Source organism: Argopecten irradians, chromosome 2 (genome assembly GCF_041381155.1).
Source record: "Argopecten irradians isolate NY chromosome 2, Ai_NY, whole genome shotgun sequence".
Lineage (NCBI taxonomy): Eukaryota > Metazoa > Mollusca > Bivalvia > Pectinida > Pectinidae > Argopecten > Argopecten irradians.
In genome coordinates this window covers 41026273-41053348 of record NC_091135.1, presented here as the reverse complement: position 1 = coordinate 41053348, position 27076 = coordinate 41026273, and the positions used below count along the sequence as shown (strand labels likewise).

Sequence of the window (27076 nt, the reverse complement as noted above, 5' to 3'; positions counted from 1 at the left end):
CATTGTGACAAGGAGGAGGAGGAGGAGGAGTCGTGGGCTGGCAGTCAAACACACTGACCACTGAGCCATTGTGACAAGGAGGAGGAGGAGGAGGAGTCGTGGGGCTGGCAGTCAAACACACTGACCACTGAGCCATTGTGACAAGGAGGAGGAGGAGGAGGAGTCGTGGGGCTGGCAGTCAAACACACTGACCACTGAGCCATTGTGACAAGGAGGAGGAGGAGGAGGAGTCGTGGTGCTGGCAGTCAAACACACTGACCACTGAGCCATTGTGACAAGGAGGAGGAGGAGGAGGAGTCGTGGTGCTGGCAGTCAAACACACTGACCACTGAGCCATTGTGACAAGGAGGAGGAGGAGGAGGAGGGGAGTCGTGGTGCTGGCAGTCAAACACACTGACCACTGAGCCATTGTGACAAGGAGGAGGGAGGAGGAGTCGTGGTGCTGGCAGTCAAACACACTGACCACTGAGCCATTGTGACAAGGAGGAGGAGGAGGAGGAGGAGTCGTGGTGCTGGCAGTCAAACACACTGACCACTGAGCCATTGTGACAAGGAGGAGGAGGAGGAGTCGTGGTGCTGGCAGTCAAACACACTGACCACTGAGCCATTGTGACAAGGAGGAGGAGGAGGAGGAGGAGTGGTGCTGGCAGTCAAACACACTGACCACTGAGCCATTGTGACAAGGAGGAGGAGGAGGAGGAGTCGTGGTGCTGGCAGTCAAACACACTGACCACTGAGCCATTGTGACAAGGAGGAGGAGGAGGAGTCGTGGTGCTGGCAGTCAAACACACTGACCACTGAGCCATTGTGACAAGGAGGAGGAGGAGGAGGAGGAGGAGTGGTGCTGGCAGTCAAACACACTGACCACTGAGCCATTGTGACAAGGAGAGGAATTGTGACAATGACCACTGAGCCAGGTGAGGAGGAGGAGGAGGTCGTGGTGCTGACAGTCAAACACACTGACCACTGAGCCATTGTGACAAGGAGGAGGAGGAGGAGGAGTCGTGGTGCTGACAGTCAAACACACTGACCACTGAGCCATTGTGACAAGGAGGAGGAGGAGGAGGAGTCGTGGTGCTGGCAGTCAAACACACTGACCACTGAGCCATTGTGACAAGGAGGAGGAGGAGGAGGAGTCGTGGTGCTGGCAGTCAAACACACTGACCACTGAGCCATTGTGACAAGGAGGAGGAGGAGGAGGAGGAGTCTGGTGCTGGCAGTCAAACACACTGACCACTGAGCCATTGTGACAAGGAGGAGGAGGAGGAGTCGTGGTGCTGGCAGTCAAACACACTGACCACTGAGCCATTGTGACAAGGAGGAGGAGGAGGAGTCGTGGTGCTGGCAGTCAAACACACTGACCACTGAGCCATTGTGACAAGGAGGAGGAGGAGGAGTCGTGGTGCTGGCAGTCAAACACACTGACCACTGAGCCATTGTGACAAGGAGGAGGAGGAGGAGGAGTCGTGGTGCTGGCAGTCAAACACACTGACCACTGAGCCATTGTGACAAGGAGGAGGAGGAGGAGTCGTGGGGCTGGCAGTCAAACACACTGACCACTGAGCCATTGTGACAAGGAGGAGGAGGAGAGGAGGAGTGGTGCTGGCAGTCAAACACACTGACCACTGAGCCATTGTGACAAGGAGGAGGAGGAGGAGGAGGATTAGTGCTGGCAGTCAAACACACTGACCACTGAGCCATTGTGACAAGGAGGAGGAGGAGTCGTGGGGCTGGCAGTCAAACACACTGACCACTGAGCCATTGTGACAAGGGAGGAGGAGGAGAGTCATGGTGCTGGCAGTCAAACACACTGACCACTGAGCCATTGTGACAAGGAGGAGGAGGAGGAGTCGTGGGGCTGGCAGTCAAACACACTGACCACTGAGCCATTGTGACAAGGAGGAGGAGGAGGAGGGAGTCGGGTGCTGGCAGTCAAACACACTGACCACTGAGCCATTGTGACAAGGAGGAGGAGGAGGAGGAGTGGGGCTGGCAGTCAAACACACTGACCACTGAGCCATTGTGACAAGGAGGAGGAGGAGGAGGAGTCGTGGGCTGGCAGTCAAACACACTGACCACTGAGCCATTGTGACAAGGAGGAGGAGGAGGAGGAGTCGTGGTGCTGGCAGTCAAACACACTGACCACTGAGCCATTGTGACAAGGAGGAGGAGGAGGAGGAGTCATGGTGCTGGCAGTCAAACACACTGACCACTGAGCCATTGTGACAAGGAGGAGGAGGAGGAGTCGTGGTGCTGGCAGTCAAACACACTGACCACTGAGCCATTGTGACAAGGAGGAGGAGGAGTCGTGGTGCTGGCAGTCAAACACACTGACCACTGAGCCATTGTGACAAGGAGGAGGAGGAGGAGTCGTGGTGCTGGCAGTCAAACACACTGACCACTGAGCCATTGTGACAAGGAGGAGGAGGAGGAGTCGTGGTGCTGGCAGTCAAACACACTGACCACTGAGCCATTGTGACAAGGAGGAGGAGGAGGAGTGGTGCTGGCAGTCAAACACACTGACCACTGAGCCATTGTGACAAGGAGGAGGAGGAGGAGTCGTGGTGCTGACAGTCAAACACACTGACCACTGAGCCATTGTGACAAGGAGGAGGAGGAGGAGGAGTCGGTGCTGGCAGTCAAACACACTGACCACTGAGCCATTGTGACAAGGAGGAGGAGGAGGAGTCGTGGTGCTGGCAGTCAAACACACTGACCACTGAGCCATTGTGACAAGGAGGAGGAGGAGGAGTCGTGGTGCTGGCAGTCAAACACACTGACACTGAGCCATTGTGACAAGGAGGAGGAGGAGGAGTCGTGGTGCTGGCAGTCAAACACACTGACCACTGAGCCATTGTGACAAGGAGGAGGAGGAGGAGGAGTCGTGGTGCTGGCAGTCAAACACACTGACCACTGAGCCATTGTGACAAGGAGGAGGAGGAGGAGTCGTGTGGTGCTGGCAGTCAAACACACTGACCACTGAGCCATTGTGACAAGGAGGAGGAGGAGGAGGAGTCGTGGTGCTGGCAGTCAAACACACTGACCACTGAGCCATTGTGACAAGGAGGAGGAGGAGGAGTCGTGGTGCTGGCAGTCAAACACACTGACCACTGAGCCATTGTGACAAGGAGGAGGAGGAGGAGGAGTCGGGTGCTGGCAGTCAAACACACTGACCACTGAGCCATTGTGACAAGGAGGAGGAGGAGGAGTCGTGGTGCTGGCAGTCAAACACACTGACCACTGAGCCATTGTGACAAGGAGGAGGAGGAGGAGGAGTCGTGGTGCTGGCAGTCAAACACACTGACCACTGAGCCATTGTGACAAGGAGGAGGAGGAGGAGGAGTGGTGCTGGCAGTCAAACACACTGACCACTGAGCCATTGTGACAAGAGGAGGAGGAGGAGGAGTGGTGCTGGCAGTCAAACACACTGACCACTGAGCCATTGTGACAAGGAGGAGGAGGAGAGGTGCTGGCAGTCAAACACACTGACCACTGAGCCATTGTGACAAGGAGGAGGAGGAGGAGGAGAGTCGTGGGGCTGGCAGTCAAACACACTGACCACTGAGCCATTGTGACAAGGAGGAGGAGGAGGAGGAGTCGTGGGGCTGGCAGTCAAACACACTGACCACTGAGCCATTGTGACAAGGAGGAGGAGGAGGCAGTAATCATATGATCATACCAAATAACGAATAAAAAAAAACCCCAAAAAAACAAGAAAATAATTAACTAGAATGTATTTAATCAATGAAATCATGGTTGAAATACATGAACACAATAAGATAAACACACATAGTAGATAACATTTCTGATTAACAAAAACAACTGTAATCTTGTCACACTCGAATACAAAGTAAATTGAAAGAACATTTCTGGACCATACTTTCTCATTCATTCTTGCATCATCATATCTCATTTATTCATCAAAATTGACAATGCTGGTTTAAATGAAAGACATTAGAAACTAGGATACAGATGTATATTCATCCTGTAGTATTGAGAATGATGTGTTGTGCATTAAAGATAAGTTTTAAATCCCCAATGTTTACAGGTGCCAACGTGTTTGGCTTTCCTCAAATCCTTTCCTAAATACCAATTTTCACTGATGATATCTGAATGCGGACAAATGAGAAGTCTCTTTTTTGTAACCATGGCAACACAGATTACCGATAGTCAACGTAACACAATATCACTGAATTTCTCAGAGGTTAATAACACCTCTATCTCATCAAATATATATGATATTATATGATACTATAACCATTATGAGGTTGAATATCCTTATCACCAGTTTTAAATACTATATAACATATTCTTCATTTTCAAGTAGTGTTAACATACTAAATTTGGCACAATGATAATTTGCATGTTTGCACTATTTGCTTAATCAATGGCTTACATAAAGTGGATGTATAGAACAATCATATTTTAATGTAAAATTGCTGGTGTCAATTTATAAGTGCTAAAATATGTATGGTTACAGAACCCTCTTTTCTTAGATGTTCAAAATATTGAAGAAATCCATTGATTACATTCTACATCTTATAAAATTATTGATGTTCAATACATTAAGCCATTCCCATAACTTACCAAATGTGAATGATATTCAATATAATGAATTACTGCAAATTCATCTGATCAAATTACTGATATTCTACATTTTCAATAATCTTTCATGTTATCGCCAGACATATCCGGACTTATTAAGATGTAACCTACAAAACATCATACATCCTATAGGCTTTATACAGGTTTTCCTATTACTTTTAATCACACTAATAAGATCCCTGAACCTTAATTCTCACGACAGATCTCAACCACATCAACTCTAAAATAACATCAAGGTCAATATGCAAAAGCCAGGTAATTCACGTTTGCAAGAATCCAGCAAGTATGAAACGTGAAATTCCTTTAATGTTGTGTTTTGCCCCGAGGAAGTCTCGAGCATGTAAAGCGAACATCAACACTGATGCAGCACACAATGTAGGCTCGGTACCACTCGTTACTCCGGCTATTAATTATATATAGAACCATTAATCCATCCCCTTTGATTTAGTCACAAAGTCACTCATAAAATTAACACTAATTAATGAGTAGCTCTGTTACTGAATCTCTTAGATCTTTATACGATTTTAAAAACTAAATAGCAACACTATGTGGCCGTGATGTTAGTCGTTTTACGTGGGTTTTGTGCTCCCACGCGTAGGCAGTAAGTGATAATTACCGTGTAGTTAACAGGCCTGCTTCGCACCAGAGATTATAGTTTATATCATACAGCCTCCTGCATTGACTGACGGTAAATAATGTATCGATGATTTAGTTTCCACTCTTTGATCTCCAAGTAAATTATTTCTTGGCCACCATTCATCATTGACTGATCATATATAGTTAAGTTGTCTGAAAAGACCAGATTTGACTATACAGTAGCTAACCTTTGTCTCCTATAAACTGGTGTATTAACTATGTTACCTGGAGGAAAACCAAAGCTCTGTGAGGAAACCCCAACCACTACCAAGAAAAACTCAGCAATTGGTTATCAAAATCCAGAAGTGTTGACGGTAGTGGTAGAAGAAATATGCCAATCACTTAAACACTTAAACTCTTAGCAACTTTGACGACCCAAGATTGCACAACCCCTAAGATGGAGGGAATGTCTGTCACCTAACTACTAGGATACAGTGGCTCTGAGGTGTAAGGGTATGGTAGAGTACTTTCACTACTCCTATGTTTGGCCTTCTCTTGAGGAAGGGGCTAAAGATGATCCATATCACCAATCAAGATACTGGTATTTCATCAAAAAATGTTGATACTGAACCTTTGACAGTCAGTTAAGACTGTGTAGGATTTATAACCTGTATGTAAACTCTCAATGTATTTAATAAAGTACAAAAATAATCTGCTGTAATTCCAATGGGACTAATACATGTACCACATGATACCCAATAACGTTTGTGTGGGACTAGTATCTCCAGTCGTGATGGAGTGTTATTCTTTGTAATCTTCCTGCTGAAATGATGTTAGCTTGGGATATCATCTTTTAACATCATTCCATCACCAATAGAACAATAGTTCCTTGCAAACGTTATTAGGTATCATGTGGTACATTAATTACTTCATTAGTTCATATCAACCTCTTTCACAGTCACTTTTAATATCTCCCTGCTATATCCTATTTTTTCTCTAATTAAAATCAGTAAGAGAAATATAATTGGCTACAATTTGAAACATTTTGTCACATTAACTTTAATAATATTTCAAGTTAAATATCATGTAAAGATTTAATGAGTATCAATTTTCCACCTTGAGATCTGAAACTTCCGCTGTGTCAACCACTGCATCTCCTAATGATTGTTGAACAGAGGTGCTGTAGCAAGGTGATATAAAAATTATTATGGTAAGCCATGATTTACACTGAATATCGATAAATACTGTATTTAACTCTGGTGGAGTGAGATACTGGTCACACAAATCAGAAATATATCACCACACAGCCAACAAAATATCACTAATTGCTACAAAATTTACAGACAGATGTACAGATTTTCCACTGGGTAGAGTTAATGAAGCATCAGGTAACTTTTGAAATTTGACTTTAAATGGTTGTAACATTGGTTACTTTGTTAACAATACCAAATAAGATATTTTTTTAAGTAGCTCAATACTGATCAACAAACCATTTAGAGCAAACTGGATGAATAACCTTTCAATTGCCTAAACACATATTGTCACAGCACAGACCAGTCCATTTCAAAGCTGTATGATTGTTTTGAAATTTTACTTAGAATGGTTGTTACCCCTGTTGGTTTGTCAATGGCCAGGTTCATGACAAAAAAGATTTTCTTGAAGTAGCAGGTGGCTACCTTAACACGATCAACATTCCTTTAAAGTAATTTATGCAAAGTACCCAAGTCAAAAGACAAAACCATTACATCACAGCTTGCATTAAATTAATAAGACTGCACATGACTCCATAACTTCTTAGAAGTTAATACAAGTAATAAGACAACTCCAGTATATTATTTAGTATCATCCATGTAGTCCTACCTCCTAAAACATCCTACAACTTATCCATCGTTCTTAGCAGTAGGTTAAGTCTGTGGATTTGCCCAGATCACAATGTCAGTAGCAATTTTGTGTAAGTCTAAGGATTAGTCAATTGGTCAATGACTTGTCTACTATTCCTGAGTTAGGAAAAATTCTTGGAAGGGACCATTATCCAAAAAGAGGTTCCTTGGACTGGTCCTCTATCACCTTGGTATCCTTGGAGATGAGAAAGTGGGATGTATCCTCGTTTGACTAGTCCACTATTCCTGGAGGGTAAGTGTAGTTCCTAGGACTGGTCCATTTTCCATGAAGAGAGTTATTTGGACTGGTCCTCTATCACCTTGGTATCCTTGGAGATGAGAAAGTGGGATGTATCCTCGTTTGACTAGTCCACTATTCCTGGAGGGTAAGTGTAGTTCCTAGGACTGGTCCATTTTCCATGAAGAGAGTTATTTGGACTGGTCCTCTATCACCCTGGAGATGAGAAAGTGGGATGTATCCTCGGTTGACTAGTCCACTATTCCTGGAGGTTAAGGGTAGGTCCTAGGACTGATCTCCGATCCCAAGGGAGGTAAGGTAAGCCAAGGCTGTTTGTAGGGATGTCAGGCAGTAGCCTTCCTCTCCCATGATGTACCTAAAACATACACATACAATGATTGTAGGTACATGTAAAGTTTGGATTTACATCCTGATTTAACTCCAACTAAAACACCATAAACCAGTGTTAACAGAAATGGAGTTCAGCCATAAATCAGATTTTTGACAAAACATTAAACAAGGAAATATTCTAGAAATTTGAAAGTTGTAAGACTAATGTACTTTGTAATGTTATGCATCTCTTTTGACTGTTGAAAGGGTCTTTTGGGGGCTGCTGTGGTCAAGTGGTTAAGATGTCCCCTCATATTACCACACTCCCTTCACCTATGGGTCACAAGTTCAAGTCCCATGTGAAGCAGTTGCCAGATACTGGCCGCTGGTCGGTGGTTTCCCTCCACCAACAAACCTGGCATGTCCTTATATGACCCTGGCTGTTAATAGGATGTTAAATTATTAAAACCTAACCTCTTTTATATCGGAAATCAACCAAGTATCTGAATTACCAATTAAATATATCTGCTCTGTTACAAATACACGTAAAGAAGAACTGGATTACTGCCAACTACCTCTGGTACAGCATATATTAAGTAAGACTGTTCTATACTACAGATGAACTTATATCAATGCAGTACAAGGACATATGTTGTGAAGTAGGGAGTATTGTAATGAACCTTGTGCAATGGTGCCCCAAAATGTTTGTTGAAATGAGAAATTGCTTTGTGTCTTAAATGGCAGAGCAAGAATATCAGACAAGGAGGATATAATTACTATAGTAAAAATATTCTCTCTGTCAGAAAAATATTCTCTCTGTCAGAAGCATGTAGCGAAATAAATCTTGGCCCAGTTTCATTGACATTTCTTATCTTAAAATACTCCTTAGGAAAGCATTACAAAAGTAAATGAAATTTCCTCAACTCAATAATTTTAGATCTATAATGCTTTCCTATGAAAATTTATATGTTAAAGAATTCTTTGATGTTGATGAAACTGGACCATGCATTCACACACAGGTTTAGAAATAATGACTGTATAAAGGACTATAACTCTGAAATATATCAAAAATGATGGCAGCATATAGGTGCAGTAAACTATTATCACCATAACATTATAGAGCTTACACTTGCTAGGCTTGGTCACTATACGCTAATACTAGCCGATTTTGTTTACCATAACTGCATGGTAACATTGAACTTTGAACTTGCGTAAGGAAATGTTCTGTGCAACGTAAAAGGACTACTTTTTTTTTAAAAAGAAACACATGGCTTTGTTTACATTTTGACGCAACATTACGTGTATATTGTTGTTTTTCATAGAATTTTGGAAAAATGTTAACAATATATACATGATTTATATTTATATATGATTCAAACAATTTTTAAATTAACAATTGTATAAAGAAACGGAAAAATATCCCGACCGGGGCGACGTGCTTTCATTTTTGTTAAAAATGATGGGTGTCAAATGTAAACATTACCTCTGTGCCTATGTTCGTCCTAAGATCGAGCCTTTGGGGTGGACGGGTGTGAGACCCTCTGATAGAGGTCAGTTATAAACATATCCTCTTGTCTTTGTTCTTTGAGTATTTAATCATGTGTATTATAAAACATGCACCGCTAATAATCCACGGGTTGACAGTTCCGCGTCACCACAAATACATTGTATCCATCGAACACAAGTGAATTTGTTTCATCTATCGACGGCTATATGGATCTAAGCGTAGATTATATAATCACATGGCTCCCAAGGATGTAATACCGTCAAGTCAGACGACATCTCAAACACATTGAGCTACTTGAAAATCGGTGTTTTGCCAACTTCGGCAAACTAAAGTGTGTAAGCGTGCGTCAGCTTCGCCTCGCTGCACAATAACGGTCACCGAGTTCACACATGTGGCCGTGTACAAATTCTTTATGTTATTACGCTATATATTAACTTTTAGCAAAATTGAATATATATTTAAAGTTCTGATCTGATTAAATAAAATTATCTCTGAAATTTACTTTGTTTGTCATGTTTATTTTACACTAAAATATTGAACTTTTTTGTCGTCGCGGATGAATAATTCTACCTTACGTGAAGCGTCACCATTCGCTGTTCAATTGAGTAAGCTCCTCCCACTTTTGACCGACTTTTATTGAATAATTACGTCACTTTCAAATGACGATTTTATTGCATAAAATATAAATAAAAAGTCGTGTGAGTGTAAATATAGGGATTGGATTCCGTTTTTATGTTAACCATGCTTGTATGGAGCAATTCCTCTAAGAACATATTCAATATGGGGCGCTAACGCGCCCCATAGAATATATTCTTAGAGGAATTGCTCCATACAAGCATGGTTAACATAAAAACGAAATCCAATCCCTATATAGAGCTTGACATTGTAAAATTAATGAAGATAGCATTAGGAAAACCCATTTATTAGATTTACCATGTGTTATGTTGTTTGATACTGCATTAAGAAATGGTGGATGTCAGGTAAAAAAGCCCAACCAAAGCATTAACATTTTATGTACAGTCAGATGATAACCGAAGTTCAATAAAACATGAAATGACTGGATTCCAGAAAGAAAAGATGATGCACATATTTTCATGTTGTAAAAGGTATTATTGATACAAATGAAGCTAACCCGGGTTCCCTTTTACAGACGATAAAACATATTTAATGTGTCGTAGTATAATTTGATCACGACATGTATTAAAAGCAATAAATTTTTTTTTAATCCAAAATGCACCGTGTCCGGCCACATTTGGAAACAATTGAAAAGAAATCCTGACGAACTACCATTACTAAACACTGGAATGAATATTCATGAGAATTATTCATGAGCCATACTTCCCCAATGAGCCAAAGCGCCCAATGAATCTGAGACATAGACACTTCCGCAGGTGGGCAATAAACTTAGATAGTTAATTATTCACCAAAATTCACTTCAGATCTATCGCTAAAATTCTACCCATTTATCACAGGTGTCAATTTCATAATGTAACACGATCACTTATTGAACACTTCATTTTTTTTGCCTCTCATCCCGGTCGGTAGATTGTATCGGTCCATGAAATGATGTTTGTTGTGTGTATAGCTGGGTACAAAGACCAGTACAGGATAATGTAAATAATTCCAATGAAACATTTACTGCTGACGCACAATGGGCAATAAAACATATAGGTGTGTCGGAATGTAAATATCCCTGTACTTTACACACAAACAGCTATCACCCTAACTCTCTTCATTGTATCCTCTCACAAAAAAAGAAGATGAATTCATGTTTTCAAGGCATTCTTTTCTTTTTAAAACACTTTCAGCAATTTATTATTCAAATATTAGGCCAGTTAAATATTCAAATATTTAAATATTCATTTTAGATTAAATTATCACATCAATTATTACAGCAGTGTTGCTCTACTAGCGTTGTCAAATCTTATATTCTTAATGCAATGATACGAAAACAAACATTGTGTCATCTCATAAATAGATGATCATGAATTTGTGTTTTCAATGTACGTGTATTCTGATAAATAAAACAATCATTGTTTTCTATGTGAAATGGTGTTTTGTTGTAAGAATAAAAGTAGAAAAATTGATAGAGAGAGGTAATTAAGTGCAGTGATGAATTAGCACATTCCTAATAACTTCTATATTGATTCAAGAGGACCTTAACGCCTCCAATATTAATAGACAATGAATACAGGGATCTTTTCACTGCTTTTCTCTTTTTTTCTCTCTTTCCTTGAAATATTGCATACACATAGGGGAACTTTCAAAATCCAAGATAGGTGCCTTCCAGCCATCTTGTTGACTGATCAGTCCCAAAATGCAATATGCGCTTTTGATAAAAGTGGGCTAAAATTCAAGATGTCCTAAAATAATATTGGGTATGCAACATCTACAGTAAAAACATCACAATGCAGGATAACAAGAGATCCTAGAGGGACCTTGTTGTCCAGATTGTTATAGGCATCACTGTGGAATAGATCAACCTACATATAAAACTAAATTAAAAAGAGAATCTTCACTGTATTCTAAGAAATAATGAATTGAAAGTTTTAGAAAAAGTGATAAAAAACTGCAATTGTCAAAATCTAAGATAGCTGCCAGTCAGCCATCTTGACATTTAAGGAAGATCTCTTCAGCACTTTCTGAGAAATAGCAATAACAAACTTCATTAGTCAAAATCCAAGATGGCTTCCTGTAGGCCATCTTGATTTCAGATCAGTACCAAAATGCAATATACATGTATATAAATACGCTCTTAGAGGAACACATATATGTTTGAGAAAGATCTCTTCAATGCTTTCTGAGAATAGTGATAAAAAGAATTGCTTATGGACGGAGGGAAAGGGCGTATTATGGACTGTGGATGAAAAACTATTTTGAAAATGTTAATAACTAAAAGCATTTTTGTCTGTGATGATCTGTTTATAAAGTGAATTAGTGATGTAATAGTCCTTTGACCAGAGTTGTGTGAACACACAGAGATTAGGAGACATGTGGAGAACACAATTCTTTCATTGTGACTAATGACATCCGATAATATTCAATTATAATCGGCCGACAATTGCTCAACAAATTTTGATGAGCTGCGACATTGTAATATGAAACATACAATTGATTTCTGTTTGATGTCCTTACAAGGAATCTCTTAATCCATTAATACAGTAAAAAGCCAACTCCATTCTAGTACGCACGCGCCCGCATCAAAACGATGTGCTAGTGAATGACATGCTGTGCTGTTTCGTTTGAAATCAGCATCTGCAGCAGACCATGTGTGAAACCAAATGCGTGGTGGGACTAATACTACAGCGGAGTTCGTCTTTGAAATCGTGTGTGATCATTAGAAAATCGGCTCGTAATATCTAGCGCTAGCAACACATGATTAAACAAAAGAAAATGTGGCCGTACAACAGTGGAACAATGTGTGTTTGTCAATCCTCTATATGCAAATTTACATGAGAAAAAAATTTGGCCATTAATCCATTATCGTTTTGTGACAAATTGATATTGAATGACATCATCCAACACTGTTGGAAGCTAATCATCGAAAGTATGTCGGCCTGACATCCGTTATCTCTAGTGCTGCCACCTGGTACCTCGATCCAAGGGAGATCAATCCACACATACAACAGGTAAAGGCTGATGTACAGATATACTCCCATGGGTACAACAGGTCCAACTTTGTAATGCTTATATACCGAGTCCAGTGGAGCTTTAAATCAAATTGCTCCTATCTGGTTTTAAAACATCCTCTACAAGTTTGGTACTGATGTGGGTTATACCCCTTAATAATTCTGCTATACACTCAAATATCTCTCAATAATGATCTCAAAAACATATATACTCAAATATCTATCAATAATGATCTCAAAAACATATATACTCAAATATCTATCAATAATGATCTCAAAAACATATACACTCAAATATCTATCAATAATGATCTCAAAAACGGACTTTGAATGCAATTTCAGTATAACCCCAATTAATAATTTTGAAAGCAATTTGAATCAAATTTATATTTGTTTGAACAGCTCATTCTGATGACACATGAATGTGAATTAATTGACATTTGAGTAATTCCCAATAACAATGGTTCCTGATAACTTCCCCGTAATCCTGTGACATACAATTCTCCATGGTAACAGTTTCAATACATTATTCTCTGGAATAAGATGGTCAGTGATAACACCATGTTATCGGCGATTCCGACATGACATTTCTGGCAGACGTTGTATCCGAGTATCCACTAGAGGACTGTATAATGGAGCTCTCCTGTGTTAACACTAACCTCGAACTGTTGTGTCATATTAATGGGACTACAAGGAGAAATAAATCACTGCCAAGTAGAAATAAAATTAAAACCTAGAAGACATGAGAAATTAATAATAATTGGATATCGCTGATGTTATCGCCCAAATTAAAGATGTGTACGATAATTCGACAATAAAAGAAATATGCCGAGTTTGAGTGTTAATCTATCAGTTGTGTTCTGTCCCATTTCATTCCTGTCTGAGAATTTTCAATTAAGAAATCTCCACAAATTAACAGCATGATCAGCCTATATGTCTGTAATGATTGAGAGGGTTTGGAAATTTCTGTCATTGAATGGCCCGGAACTCAATTAGATTGAGATCCACAGCAGATAGACCTGTAGAATATGATGTATAATGCAGTTTCTGATATCTGGTAAAATCCCAGTAGGGTGATCCTACTATGTAAACAAAAAACCAAAGTTTTCTTTTGGCTGTTTCATGACTGTAATATCATGAAATATTTCCATTTTTCATTTCATATATCAGATATATGCAGGTATCATTTTTCCTGTTTTTTGTCACTTACATAATGTAATTAGAGGAGAGAGCTCTCTACACAATAGCCGAACAATGATTATGTGAACAATGTAAAAAGATTGATTACTTTTATTTGATTACAACCTCAAATTTCTACACAAAAGTCAGGACTGTAAGGACCGCAGGTATCACATTATGATTTAGTGATTCTGAAAAAGCTCTATTAAATCAAATTACAAATATATTCCATAAAATAAACTGTTGACTTATGACTGGTTCAAATTGCAGAAGATTTTTATCTATACAGTTGGACTCTGCCACCTCTGACCCCAGGGGAGACACGCCCTTCATTAATCTCCTTTAATTGACATATAACTATCCAGAATTAATTTGACCAATATCCATTCAGTGATTTAAGAACCAATAGCCATTTAAAGAAACCATTTTTTTTTAAATTTATTGCCCTTTTCGAACCCATTCTTTAGACACATGAAGAAAGCAACAGATTATCTAGAGTCCATAAATACTGCAAAGCCAGTTATTTTTGTGGATAAATTTTTTTCAAGATTTGGACTAGAAACCAGGACATTTATTATTACTGGTTTTGAAATTTTCATCTATTTCTCATTTTTTTGTGGATCATCATATTTTTGAGCACTTCAGCAAGATTTAATTGCATCACACAAAAAAAATCTTAATCAAATATAAATACAAAATGTAGATTGAAAATTGAATTTTTTAAAATTGTATTTCAAGCTTATTATAAAACAATATTTCTTTTTCCATATGGGTCATATCATAGAGGACTTTCACAATATACGATGGTCATAAGACTGTTTGTTTGATTAATTAACATTCTATAAATAGCCATGGTCATGTAAGGAAGGCCTCCCATGTATTCAGTGTGTACTGTGTATGAAGTGTGTGGTGCATGTTTTGGAAACTGAGGTATATTCATGTTGTGTCTTCTTGTATAGTTGAACTCTTGCCTTTTTATACTGCTATATCACAGAACCATGCCGCCAAAGAAACTACTAACAACGGGCAAAACTACCACTTTTATAGCCTTTGGTGTGTCTTGGTCAGAGGACATAACCTAGAACCTACCTCGTTCAAAAGAAGGCCAAAAGTAAGACAGTTTCAAGGGAGATAGGAAGAAGAAAGTTAGTTAGGAAGAAGAGAAAAGATAAGATCCTAAATTTAGACATCTTTTACAATTATGTAATAGGGGCAGTAGGTATAATTCTAATGCCCTACCTGCAAGGCCATGCACATCCCCTCCTCGTACATATATTGTGACAAGCCTTTTGGTCATTTAGCATATTCATTAATTGCTCTTATTCATACATCAAAAGTATATATCAAAAACAAGGAGCTGCAAAGCGTGGTATTATCTCCCGCGCCCCGCAGTTGGAATAAAACCCAAATACATCAAGGTCAAAGTAACTATTATTCAAATATAACTTTAAATGTATGTGAGTATTGTAAAACTGAAAAAATAATAGCAGGTAACAAAAAGAAACTGTAATTTGGTATTTTTGCCTGAGTTTCCATGGTACATTAAAAATTTCCAAAAATTGAAGGTTCACAACAGCAAAAAGCACAACTCGGGCACTTGTCTGATATATACAGAAAGTTTCATGGAGCTGCGCTGAACGGTTTTGGAGTTATAGCCCAGAAACAAAAAGAAACAGTAATTTGGTATTTTGACTACCAGGTAACAGAAAAAACACCAAACATGGAAGGTCCATAATATCAAAAGGCACAACTAGGGCCTTGTCTGATATATAATTCAGAAAAAGTCGTGAAGCTGCGCTAAATGGTTTTGATAGTCCGGAAACAAAAAGAAACAGTAATTTGGTATTTTCGACTAAGTTTCCATGGTAACAGAAAAAACACCAAGCATGGAAGGGTAACAATAGCAAAAGGCACAACTAGGGCACTTGTCTGAAAGTCTCAAGGAGCTGCGTTGAATGGTTTTTGAGTTATAGCCCGGAAAAGGATCTCGGACGGATGGACAGACGGACGAAAATCAGCATGACACTCCTAAGGCCATAGGGGAACCTACATATGAAATATGAGACAGATCCCTTCAGTACTTTCTGAGAAATAGCGGTAACAAACATCAACTGCCAAAATCCAAGAGCGCTGCCTGGTGGCCATATTGTTTTTCCGATCAGTCTGATAATCATCATGACACTCCTTGGGACCAAGGGAACCATGTACGTGTATGTAAAATCTGAGAACTATCTGTGCAGTATTTCTCAAGTAGCAGTAACAAGCATTGTTTACGGACAGACGACGGACCACGGACCATGGATAACGGACCATGGACAAAAGACGATTTGAATAGCCCACCATTTGATGATGGTGGGCTAAAAATCTGTTGTGTTTAAAGAAAGTAATGGTTGGTCGTATTTTTTCTCAAAGTTACCAGTATAGCCCTGTTGCAGAATATTCATCCAAGGTAAAAAGTAACAAAATTTGTTTGCAATAAATATCCAGGCTAGTTTTATATAAAATACATCTTCTTCATCTGTATATTGTAAATTCAGCTTAACTAATTGAAACTTGCACGTAAATTTAATTTAATTATGGTACGTTGTAACTTGTCTAAACCGGATATTACTGGGATCAGCATATTTGGTCAGTGTAGCCAGGTTTCCAGATTATACAGGTTTAAATTACTATAAATTAAGAAGGAAAATGTCACACAATTACACCGGAATATAAAGAGATCCGCATTAGACAAGGATACAAGTTATACTGTACATATAAAGCTAAATCTTGGACTTGGAGATAGAAATAATTTATAGTGCTCACCCCTCGTGTATGAATTCCTCCATGATGTGACACTCTGATATGATCTGTGGTTGGGCCGCCTTGACGATGACATAACAAAGAATTGGCAGGAGGTCGTCTGCTCCCCTATAGGTACAAACATAGATGAGATCACATAAAAGGATTTTAATTTATACTTAAACATTCATGTGGTTCTAAATAGCTAAAAAATGTTCTGAATTCTCAAAAAAAAAATTTAATTAATAAAATTATCCCTATTACATACCAACTCAATAAAACATAGCCATCATCGTCACTGTTGGTATACCAGTAACATGGCAAGCATTGTCATAATTGGTATACCAGTAACATGGCGAGCATCGTCACAGTTGGTATACCAGTAACATGGCGAGCATTGTCACAGTTGATATACCAGTAACATGGTGAGCATCGCTACATTTGGTATACCAGTAACATGGTGAGCATTGTCACAGTTGGTATACCAGCAACATGGTGAGCATTGTCACAGTTGGTATACACAGTAACATGGTAAGCATTGTCACAGTTGGTATACCAGTAACATGGTAAGCATTGTCACAGTTGGTATACCAGTTACATGGTGAGCATCATCACAGTTTGTATACCAGTAACATTGGAAGCATCATCACAGTTGGTATACCAGTAACATGGTGAGCATCATCACAATTGGTATACCAGTAACATGGTGAGCATCATCACAATTGGTATACCAGTAACATGGTGAGCATCATCACAATTGGTATACCAGTAACATGGCCAGCATCATCACAGTTGGTATACCAGTTACATGGTGAGCATCGTCACAGTTGGTATACCAGTAACATGGCCAGCATCATCATCACAGTTGGTATACCAGTAACATGGCCAGCATCGTCAGTTTGTATACCAGTAACATGGCCAGCATCGTCACAGCTGATATACCAGTTACATGGTGAGCATCGTCACAGTTGGTATACCAGTAACATGGTGAGCATCATCACAATTGGTATACCAGTAACATGGTGAGCATCATCACAATTGGTATACCAGTAACATGGCCAGCATCATCACAGTTGGTATACCAGTAACATGGTGAGCATCGTCACAGTTGGTATACCAGTAACATGGTGAGCATCATCACAATTGGTATACCAGTAACATGGTGAGCATCGTCACAATTGGTATACCAGTAACATGGTGAGCATTGTCACAGTTGGTATACCAGTATTTACCACAATTGGTATACCAGTAACATGGTGAGCATCGTCACAATTGGTATACCAGTAACATGGTGAGCATTGTCACAGCTGATATACCAGTTACATGGTGAGCATCGTCACAGTTGGTATACCAGTAGCATGGTGAGCATCATCACAATTGGTATACCAGTAACATGGTGAGCATTGTCACAGTTGGTATACTAGTAACATGGTGAGCATCATCACAATTGGTATACCAGTAACGTGGTGAGCATCATCACAATTGGTATACCAATTACATGGCAAGCATCATCACAGTTGGTATACCAGTAACATGGTGAGCATCGTCACAATTGGTATACCAGTAACGTGGTGAGCATCGTCACAGTTGGTATACCAGTAACATGGTGAGCATCGTCACAATTGGTATACCAGTAACGTGGTGAGCATCGTCACAGTTGGTATACCAGTAACATGGTGAGCATTGTCACAGTTGGTATACCAGTAACATGGCAAGCATCATCACAGTTGGTATACCAGTAACGTGGTGAGCATCGTCACAGTTGGTATACCAGTAACATGGCAAGCATTGTCACAATTGGAATACCAGTAACATGGTGAGCATCGTCACAGTGGTATACCAGTAACATGAGGAGCATAGTCACAGTTGGTATTCCAGCAACATGAGGAGCATTGTCACAGTTGGTATACCAGCAACATGGTGAGCATTGTCACAGTTGGTATTCCAGCAACATGAGGAGCATTGTCACAGTTGGTATACCAGCAACATGGTGAGCATTGTCACAGTTGGTAAACAAGTAACTGAGCATCGTCACAGTTTGTATACCAGTAACGTTGGGAGCATCGTAATAGTTGGTATACCAGTAACATGGTGAGCATCGTCACGGTTGGTATACCAGTAACATGGCGAGCATCGTCACGGTTGGTATACCAGTAACATGACGAGCATCTTCACAGTTGGTATACCAGTAATATGGCAAGCATCATCACAGTTGGTAAACCAGTTACATAGTGAGCATCGTCACAGTTTGTATACCAGCAACATGGCAAGCATCATCACAGTTAGTAAACCAGTAACATGGTGAGCATCGTCACAGTTGGTATACCAGTAACATGGTGAGCATCGTCACAGTTGGTATACCAGCAACATGGTGAGCATCGTCACAGTTGGTATACCAGTAACATGGTGAGCATCGTCACAGTTGGTATACCAGTAACATGGTGAGCATCGTCACAGTTGGTATACCAGCAACATGGCAAGCATCATCACAGTTGGTATACCAGTAACATGGTGAGCATCGTCACAGTTGGTATACCAGCAACATGGTGAGCATTGTCACAGTTGGTATACCAGTAACATGGTGAGCATTGTCACAGTTGGTATACCAGTAACATGGTGAGCATCGTCACAGTTGGTATACCAGTAACATGGCGAGCATTGTCACAGTTGGTACATACAGTAACATGGTAAGCATCGTCACAGTTGGTATACCAGTAACATGGTGAGCATCGTCACAGTTGATATACCAGTAGCATGACGAGCATCGTCACAGTTGGTATACCAGTAACGTGGCAAGCATCATCACAGTTGGTATACCAGTAACATGGTGAGCATCGTCACAGTTGGTATACCAGTAACATGGTGAGCATCGTCACAGTTGGTATACCAGCAACATGGCAAGCATCATCACAGTTGGTATACCAGTAACATGGTGAGCATCATTACATTTGGTATACCAGCAACATGGTGAGCATTGTCACAGTTGGTATACCAGTAACATGGCGAGCATCGTCACAGTTGGTATACCAGTAACATGGCGAGCATTGTCACAGTTGGTACATACATTAACCTGGTAAGCATCGTCACAGTTGGTATACCAGTAACGTGGTGAGCATCGTCACAGTCGATATACCAGTAAAGTGGCAAGCATCATACCAGCTGGTATACCAGTAACATGGTGAGCAACGTCACAGTTGATATACCAGTAACGTGGCAAGCATCGTACCAGTTGGTATACCAGTAACATGGTGAGCATCGTCACAGTTGGTATACCAATAATATACCGAGCATCGTCACAGTTGGTATACCAATAATATACCGAGCATCGTCACAGTTGGTATACCAGTAGCATGGTGAGCATCGTCACAGTTGGTATACTAGTAACATGGTGAGCATTGTCAGAGTTGGTATACCAGTAACATGGTGAGCATCGTCACAGTTGGTATACCAATAATATACCGAGCATCGTCACAGTTGGTATACCAGTAGCATGGTGAGCATCGTCACAGTTGGTATACTAGTAACATGGTGAGCATTGTCACAGTTGGTATACCAGTAACATGGTGAGCATCGTCACAGTTGGTATACCAGTAACATGGTGAGCATCGTCACAGTTGGTATACCAGTAACATGGCCAGAGTCTTCACAGTTGGTATACAAGAAACGTTGAAAGCTTCGTCACAGTTGGTATACCAGTAACGTGGTGAGCATTGTCACAGTTGGTACATACAGTAACATGGTGAGCATCGTCACAGTTGGTACATACAGTAACATGGTGAGCATCGTCACAGTTGGTACATACAGTAACATGGTGAGCATTGTCACAATTGGTATACCAGTAACATGGTGAGCATCGTCACAAATGGTACATACAGTAACATGGTGAGCATCGTCACAGTTGGTTTACCAGTAACATGACGAGCATCGTCACAGTTGGTATACCAGTAATGTAGTGAGCATTGTCACAGTTGATATACCAGTAACATGACGAGCATTGTCACAGTTGGTTTACCAGTAAAGTGGCAAGCATCATACCAGCTGGTATACCAGTAACATGACGAGCATCGTCACAGTTGGTTTACCAGTAAAGTGGCAAGCATCATACCAGCTGGTATACCAGTAACATGGCGAGCATCGTCACAGTTGGTTTACAAGTAACATGGCGAGCATCGTCACAGTTGGTATACTAGTTACATGGTGAGCATTATCACAGTTGGTGTACCAGTACTATGGCGAGCATTGTCACAGTTGGTATATCAGTAACGTGGTGAGCATCGTCACAGTTGGTATACCAGTAACATGGTGAGCATCGTCACAGTTGGTATACCAGTAAGGTTGTGAGCATCGTCAGTTGGTATACCAGTAACATGGTGAGCATTGTCACAGGTGACATACCAGGAATGTGGCGAGCATCGTAACAGTTGGTATACCAGTAACATAAAGAGCATTGTCACAGTTGGTATACCAGCAACATGGTGAGCATTGTAACAGTTGGTATAGCAGTAACATGGTGAGCATTGTCAGAGTTGGTATACCAGTAACATGGTGAGCATCGTCACAGTTGGTATACCAGTAACATGGTGAGCAGCGTCACAATTGGTATACCAGTAACATGGTGAGCATCCTCACAGTTGGTATACCAGTAACATGGTGAGCAGCGTCACAGTTGGTATACCAGTAACATGGTGAGCATCGTCACAGTTGATATACCAGTAACATGGTGAGCATCGTCACAGTTGGTATACCAGTTACATGGTGAGCATCGTCACAGTTGGTATACCAGTAAAATGGGAGAGAAAGGAGAAACAGTATCCATACTTACACTGATGGTACTTTGCCTTCTTCTTTATAGTGGTCTGCTATACATTGACAAATCAGTCGTGATGACCGTACTAAAACAAAATATCATAAACTTAATCATATGATTAATGAAATTGATGCAAAACTAGTATTTGTATCTTCATTAAAATCAGCAATAAGGTGAAGAATGGAGGTTCGGAGAACATTGGAAAAATCAGAGGTACAGATGTACAAATTATTTCATCTGATTTAAAAAATCGACAAAACCTCTTACCTAAGCATTCGAGTTTGTCTAGTAGAGTACACTGTGTTGTGATAGCCTGTAACTCGGCCACCGCAGGCTGGTATGGGTATGCGGTGGTCTGGTCATGCGTTCTCAGGTCACATGACCCAGTCTTCTGGTCACATGACCCCTGGTCCAGTGTCTGTTCACATGGCCCCTGGTCCAGTGTCAGGTTACATGGCCCCTGGTCCAGCCGTAACTTCTTACTGACATTGAAATCCTTGGGAGTGCTGTGTTGGTGTCGTGTCATCACATAGGCCACAGCTCTCTCCTTGGGTTCGTTAGCCAGTCTGGGTGCAGAACATTGATAAAAGATACAAGCCTCAACAACACAATAACATCAAACAACAATAAAAAATCGTTTAATAGAGATGAATTATTTTCAAAATCTGAACAGAAACTAAACATAATTAAAGAACTACTTTTCAGGTTTGAATTTTAAACTCCTTGATTGATTCTGTTTGTATAAACTTGTTAAGTCTTTCTTATCAGTCTCAAAATTGAGCATTTCAAGCTGATGAAGATGCCAAAAATTTGATGTTTTATATAACTATATATTTTTTTTAAAAATCAGTTCAGTTTTCTGTAGCAAAAATATCTATACAAGCATTTGATAAATTAAAGGAACAGAAAGCCAGCGGAAATTGAGAAGATTTACAGATACAGTTGTACATGTAAATGTATTATTAATGTTTCTCCATGAATTTCTTAATAGATTTACAATAAAGTTATGTGTACCTGTAAAGTGCCATGAGGTACTGCCAAATGGGCTGAAAGAACGGTTTCTCCAGACAGGCGTAACACTGATCCTGGCCTGCTGGGGAATCTAGCTGTTCGTAGGTCATGGTAAAAAGGGCCTGTATCTTCTCTAGGTAAACCTGTACGTCCTGGGATATACTCTTCAGGTGACGATGATAAGCCTCATTCTTCATTTCAGCCAGCTGTTTGTCCATGGCTTGTACATGTTCTACATGTGGACGATGGGCAAGTTTGTTACTGGACGAACGTCTGCTAACAGTTGGAGAGGAGTTCTTACTCTGTGATGTTGTATCTGATGAGCTAGGTTTCTCATCGGGTGCTTTGGAGCTATGTGTATCATCCTTTTTTGTATTTGAGTCTGATAAATCACTGGCATGATGTTTGTTTTCATTTGGTCCCACCAATGAGGAATATGGAGGAGGCATCCATTTATCATTTGATTTATCATCATCCTTTTCCTCACTGTTATTGTCATCATCATCATCATCATCATCATCATCATCATCATCATCGCCATCAAACAAGTCATCCATATTTTCTAAACTGTAATTTTCAATATCATTTGACACTTGTCTTAGGATTTTATTTGCTTCCTTGTTTTCTTTCTCTAACTGTGTTTTCAATTTGTCACCTTTTTCTATTGCAATTTCTAAATTTTCTTTTACTCTGGAAGAAACCTCCTCAATGTCTTTCACTATTTCATTTTCCTTTTCTTCATTATCATTAGTCTTATCTCCATCCTCCATCACTTCCTGAGATTCATCATCATCCATTTTTACACTCTGTTCATCATTGTCAAACACCTCTGCTTGGTCATCGTCCATGTCTTCATCCAAGAAGGAGTCGCTGTCTGAATCAGTTTCAACCCCGTCAGTTTCACTCCATGTTTGTGCGACCCCTGCAGGAAAAAGCCTAACAGGAAGTGGAACTTTAATCTCGGACAGGTCCTCTATCCGTTTGGAGACAAGAGGGTGGATCTTTTCATAAACCTTGAACTGGTAAAGTTTTATCTGCTGTGCTAGAGGATGATCTGAGCACCTGTAGGTAAAACATATAAAAAGGTATTATATTAATGACAAGAACTTTTCATTAACAGAAAGAATTGTTTGTACTATATGCTACAATTAAACAGAATTCATATTTCATACTTTAATATCATATATTAGCAGAATGTACTGTATTTGAATGAAATTCTCCAATAAAAACAAAATGTGCATGTTACTTTCAATGATGTTGGATGAAAGGATGATTGTGGGGAAATGAAATTCTTGAATCACTTTTTTGTTGAGGATACAAAGATTAGTGAAGGTTGCATATTTGTATCCAGTACTGTATACCAGAAATAAGTTATTGAAACATATTATCAAAATGCCTTCTGAAAATAAGAAGCTATATTCTAAAGTTACTATTGTATTACACAAAAGAAATGTGAGATCTGTCTAGATACCATCACATGTTTATTATGATACATCATAAATATTACTTTAACTTTACAGAAGTGTCCAGAAAAATCATGCAATCAAAAATCTTCGTTAACAAGAGCGATTTCAATAAAGCTGTAAAAAAGAAAAGTACACCTACTTTAAGATACTGAGGATGAGTTCTTGCATGAGTTTAGCATCATCTGGGTTTACTTCTAGTTTCTGTCTCAAATCAGTCAGCCATGTCTGCAACAAAGGCATAGTTACAGAGAAATCATTGCATAAATACTGTTCCAGTTAAAGAACTGCCAAGTTTGTTAATATGATGTACTTTAATTTACATGTATATTCAAGGTCATAAAATCCTAAAATCTTCAAATGACTTCTTGTGAAATTCCGAAAGGCCAAGAAACCTGAAATTTGACCTGTTGGTATAAATGGCTACCAAGTTTTTTAATATGGATGGCCTTGACCGAAATTCCTTGTTTGTGAAAAGCCTGTCAAATTGTCCGATGACAATTTCTAGTAATATAAATAATTCTGCTTGGGAAGAAACAGAGCAGAAACTGCAAATCAATCAATTTTTAAAGCAACTGAATTTCTTGTTTTCTTGTGTAACATTCTTAATGTCAATTACAGCTAAACCTGCCATAGTGACCACTTGTAGAGAACAACCACCTGTCTATAATGATTGAACGTACTGGTATTTCCTTTCTTTGATGAACAGGCAAAAATCTATATTTGACAGGTTTTCTTGTAAAAGGCACACTATTTCTGTTATTGAACATACATTTTGTGACACCTACTTTTCACAGAAGCTATTTGGTCTATGACAATAAAATGTCCACAAAAATGCCTTTGTTATGGTTAAGTATTTACAGTATGTTTTGATATCATCATACAGTTGTATCACTAAGGTAACATAAATCAAAAACATAAAGTAGAAGCTTACCGTATCTTGTTCATACTCTAAGACTTTCTTGTAAATTTCTTTCTTCTGTTCTTCTTCCTCTGACATTCCATCAATGCTGTTAAATTTTCTAATATGTCCAAGAATAAAAAATCATAACTCAGGATCAAATACATCACGATCAATTGTCAAAATCTAGGATGACCACCTGTCAGCCATATTGTTTTCTGTTAGGTCAAAAAAACAATTAAGACCACCTATCTGTCAGGTTGTTTTCTGAAAAATGCTTTCTGTGGAAAATGTGGAAACAAACACTGCTTGTAGACAAAATGACAGACAAATCACTAACAGTCATTTGACTAAAGATGCTTTGAATAGCTCATCATCAAATCCACTGATGATAATGGTTGCCTAAAGAAATATGCCTAGTAAGAAAATGGTTCACATTAGATTAGATAAAATCGCAATATCACATTCATGTTTTAACATGAATTCAATATTCCAAATTAAATTGTATGTAAATAAAGATTTATCAAAATATGTAACTCACTTTGCTGCCTGCTCCTCAAGTCTGAGTTGTCTCTCTTGGATTTTTTTCGCTAGCTGTCCCCAAATTAAGGATATAAATAAAAAATTAAATGATAATTCAATAGTCAGTTTTTGTTCACATTAACAGCAGATCCCTCTGCATAACATAAATTCTAAATTACCAGTTACATTATGAACAGTGTATGGTGTAACTTGTAACTTGGTCAGGTTTTGCCAAAGAAAAGGACTACAACAACATGGGGAAATGATATTAGTGCACATATGATAAAATTTATGCTGATAATATACCATAATTCACCATCATAAGATCTTGATAGATTTATAATGAGTTTAAATGAGTTTACATACGGTATATATATATACAGTTTTGATATAAAATGCTAGTATTAGACTAAGGGGAATAACTCTCAGAATGTCTTTAAGACTGTGATACGAAACACTTTGCTAATTTCTGTCAGTTTCAAACATTGACTGACTATCAGTGAAAGGTGAACCAGAAAACACTTTGCAAACTGTAAAGCAAAACTGAACAAACTATGAAGTAGAATTGATTATGTATTGAAGGATACAGCTTCTTCTTGGGCCTTTGCAATCGCTAGATTTTCAGCAATCTTCCTTTGCAGTGTTAAACTCTGCATAGAAAATAAAAGGTAAAACGATACAGTCTACATAAGTTGAGAAATAAATAAAACTTACCATAACCAAAGGTTGAAGTCATAAAATTCACCTTAATTATTAATGAATGGAAGTCTAATACAAGAGGTTGCTTTTTAAAGTTTATCTATTTCCCTTTATTTACTCCATACCAGGCTGGCAGCAGCAGACTTGCGGGTCCCTAGGCCTCCCATCCTTGTTTTGTATGCTATCATCAGTTGATGATTCTTCATCATCGCTATTTCTGAGGGTGTCAACGTCTTCTGTCTACAAATTAACAAAACATGTTTGTGTTGGACAATCATCTATTGATTCCATTTGAATTTTTTACAATCTATTGAAAAATTTCATACAGCATAATGGTGATTCAATTATACCACTGTTCACCACATATTATACATGGTTTAAAAGTTGTTACCGAACTAAGACACAATGAAAAATTTGCATCAAACTTTGGTCAGTGACATAACAATAAATTGTCTTTAGGCGATACAACAGTATTAAAAGTTTGTCAAAGATATCTTCTATATTTTGGAAACCATCTCAAACAAACATTATGTCAGAAATAGAAGAAACATTACAAAATGATTTACAGGGTAAGTGAAGATATCAATTAACATACTTTAAACATACTCCAATAACATACTTAGAGTGAGAACTGGCTGGGAGGGGTGATGGAGCAGAAGCAAGTCTGAATCGACTATCCTGTGAGCTGAAATCCACGGATATCTGATTGACAGGAGTTGCTGGGGCAGACTTGGATTCTGGCGGGTAACACTGGTGGTCAGATCTCACTGATGGATTCTGTTGATTGGCTGATATGGCTGAAAGTAGACCTCAGTGTAATACAAAAATAAAAAAAAATTCATACATACATGTTTAATCTTGAATAAAAATATTGTATTATATACTTTGAATTTATCAGAAATAAATAAACTATGTGTTTGTGAAAGATCTGTCTGGATTAACAATAAA

The 27076-nt window shown here is 39.2% G+C and overlaps 1 protein-coding gene across 1 annotated transcript in view; it reads right to left on the bottom strand.

The window, feature by feature from the left end:
* Nucleotides 1-3717: 3717 nt before the first annotated feature.
* LOC138315504 (VPS9 domain-containing protein 1-like) overlaps nucleotides 3718-27076 on the bottom strand; it is a 30848-nt gene continuing 7489 nt past the window's right edge. The window contains exons 4-14 of the mRNA XM_069256570.1: nucleotides 26748-26925; nucleotides 26254-26368; nucleotides 26017-26079; nucleotides 25449-25501; nucleotides 24941-25028; nucleotides 24149-24234; nucleotides 22547-23605; nucleotides 21800-22098; nucleotides 21548-21617; nucleotides 16750-16854; nucleotides 3718-7675 (exon numbers count right to left, since the gene is read on the bottom strand). Of these exons, the coding sequence (XP_069112671.1) occupies nucleotides 7585-7675; nucleotides 16750-16854; nucleotides 21548-21617; nucleotides 21800-22098; nucleotides 22547-23605; nucleotides 24149-24234; nucleotides 24941-25028; nucleotides 25449-25501; nucleotides 26017-26079; nucleotides 26254-26368; nucleotides 26748-26925 (2207 nt within the window). The 3' untranslated portion in view covers nucleotides 3718-7584. The remainder of the gene's footprint in view (nucleotides 7676-16749; nucleotides 16855-21547; nucleotides 21618-21799; nucleotides 22099-22546; nucleotides 23606-24148; nucleotides 24235-24940; nucleotides 25029-25448; nucleotides 25502-26016; nucleotides 26080-26253; nucleotides 26369-26747; nucleotides 26926-27076) is intronic.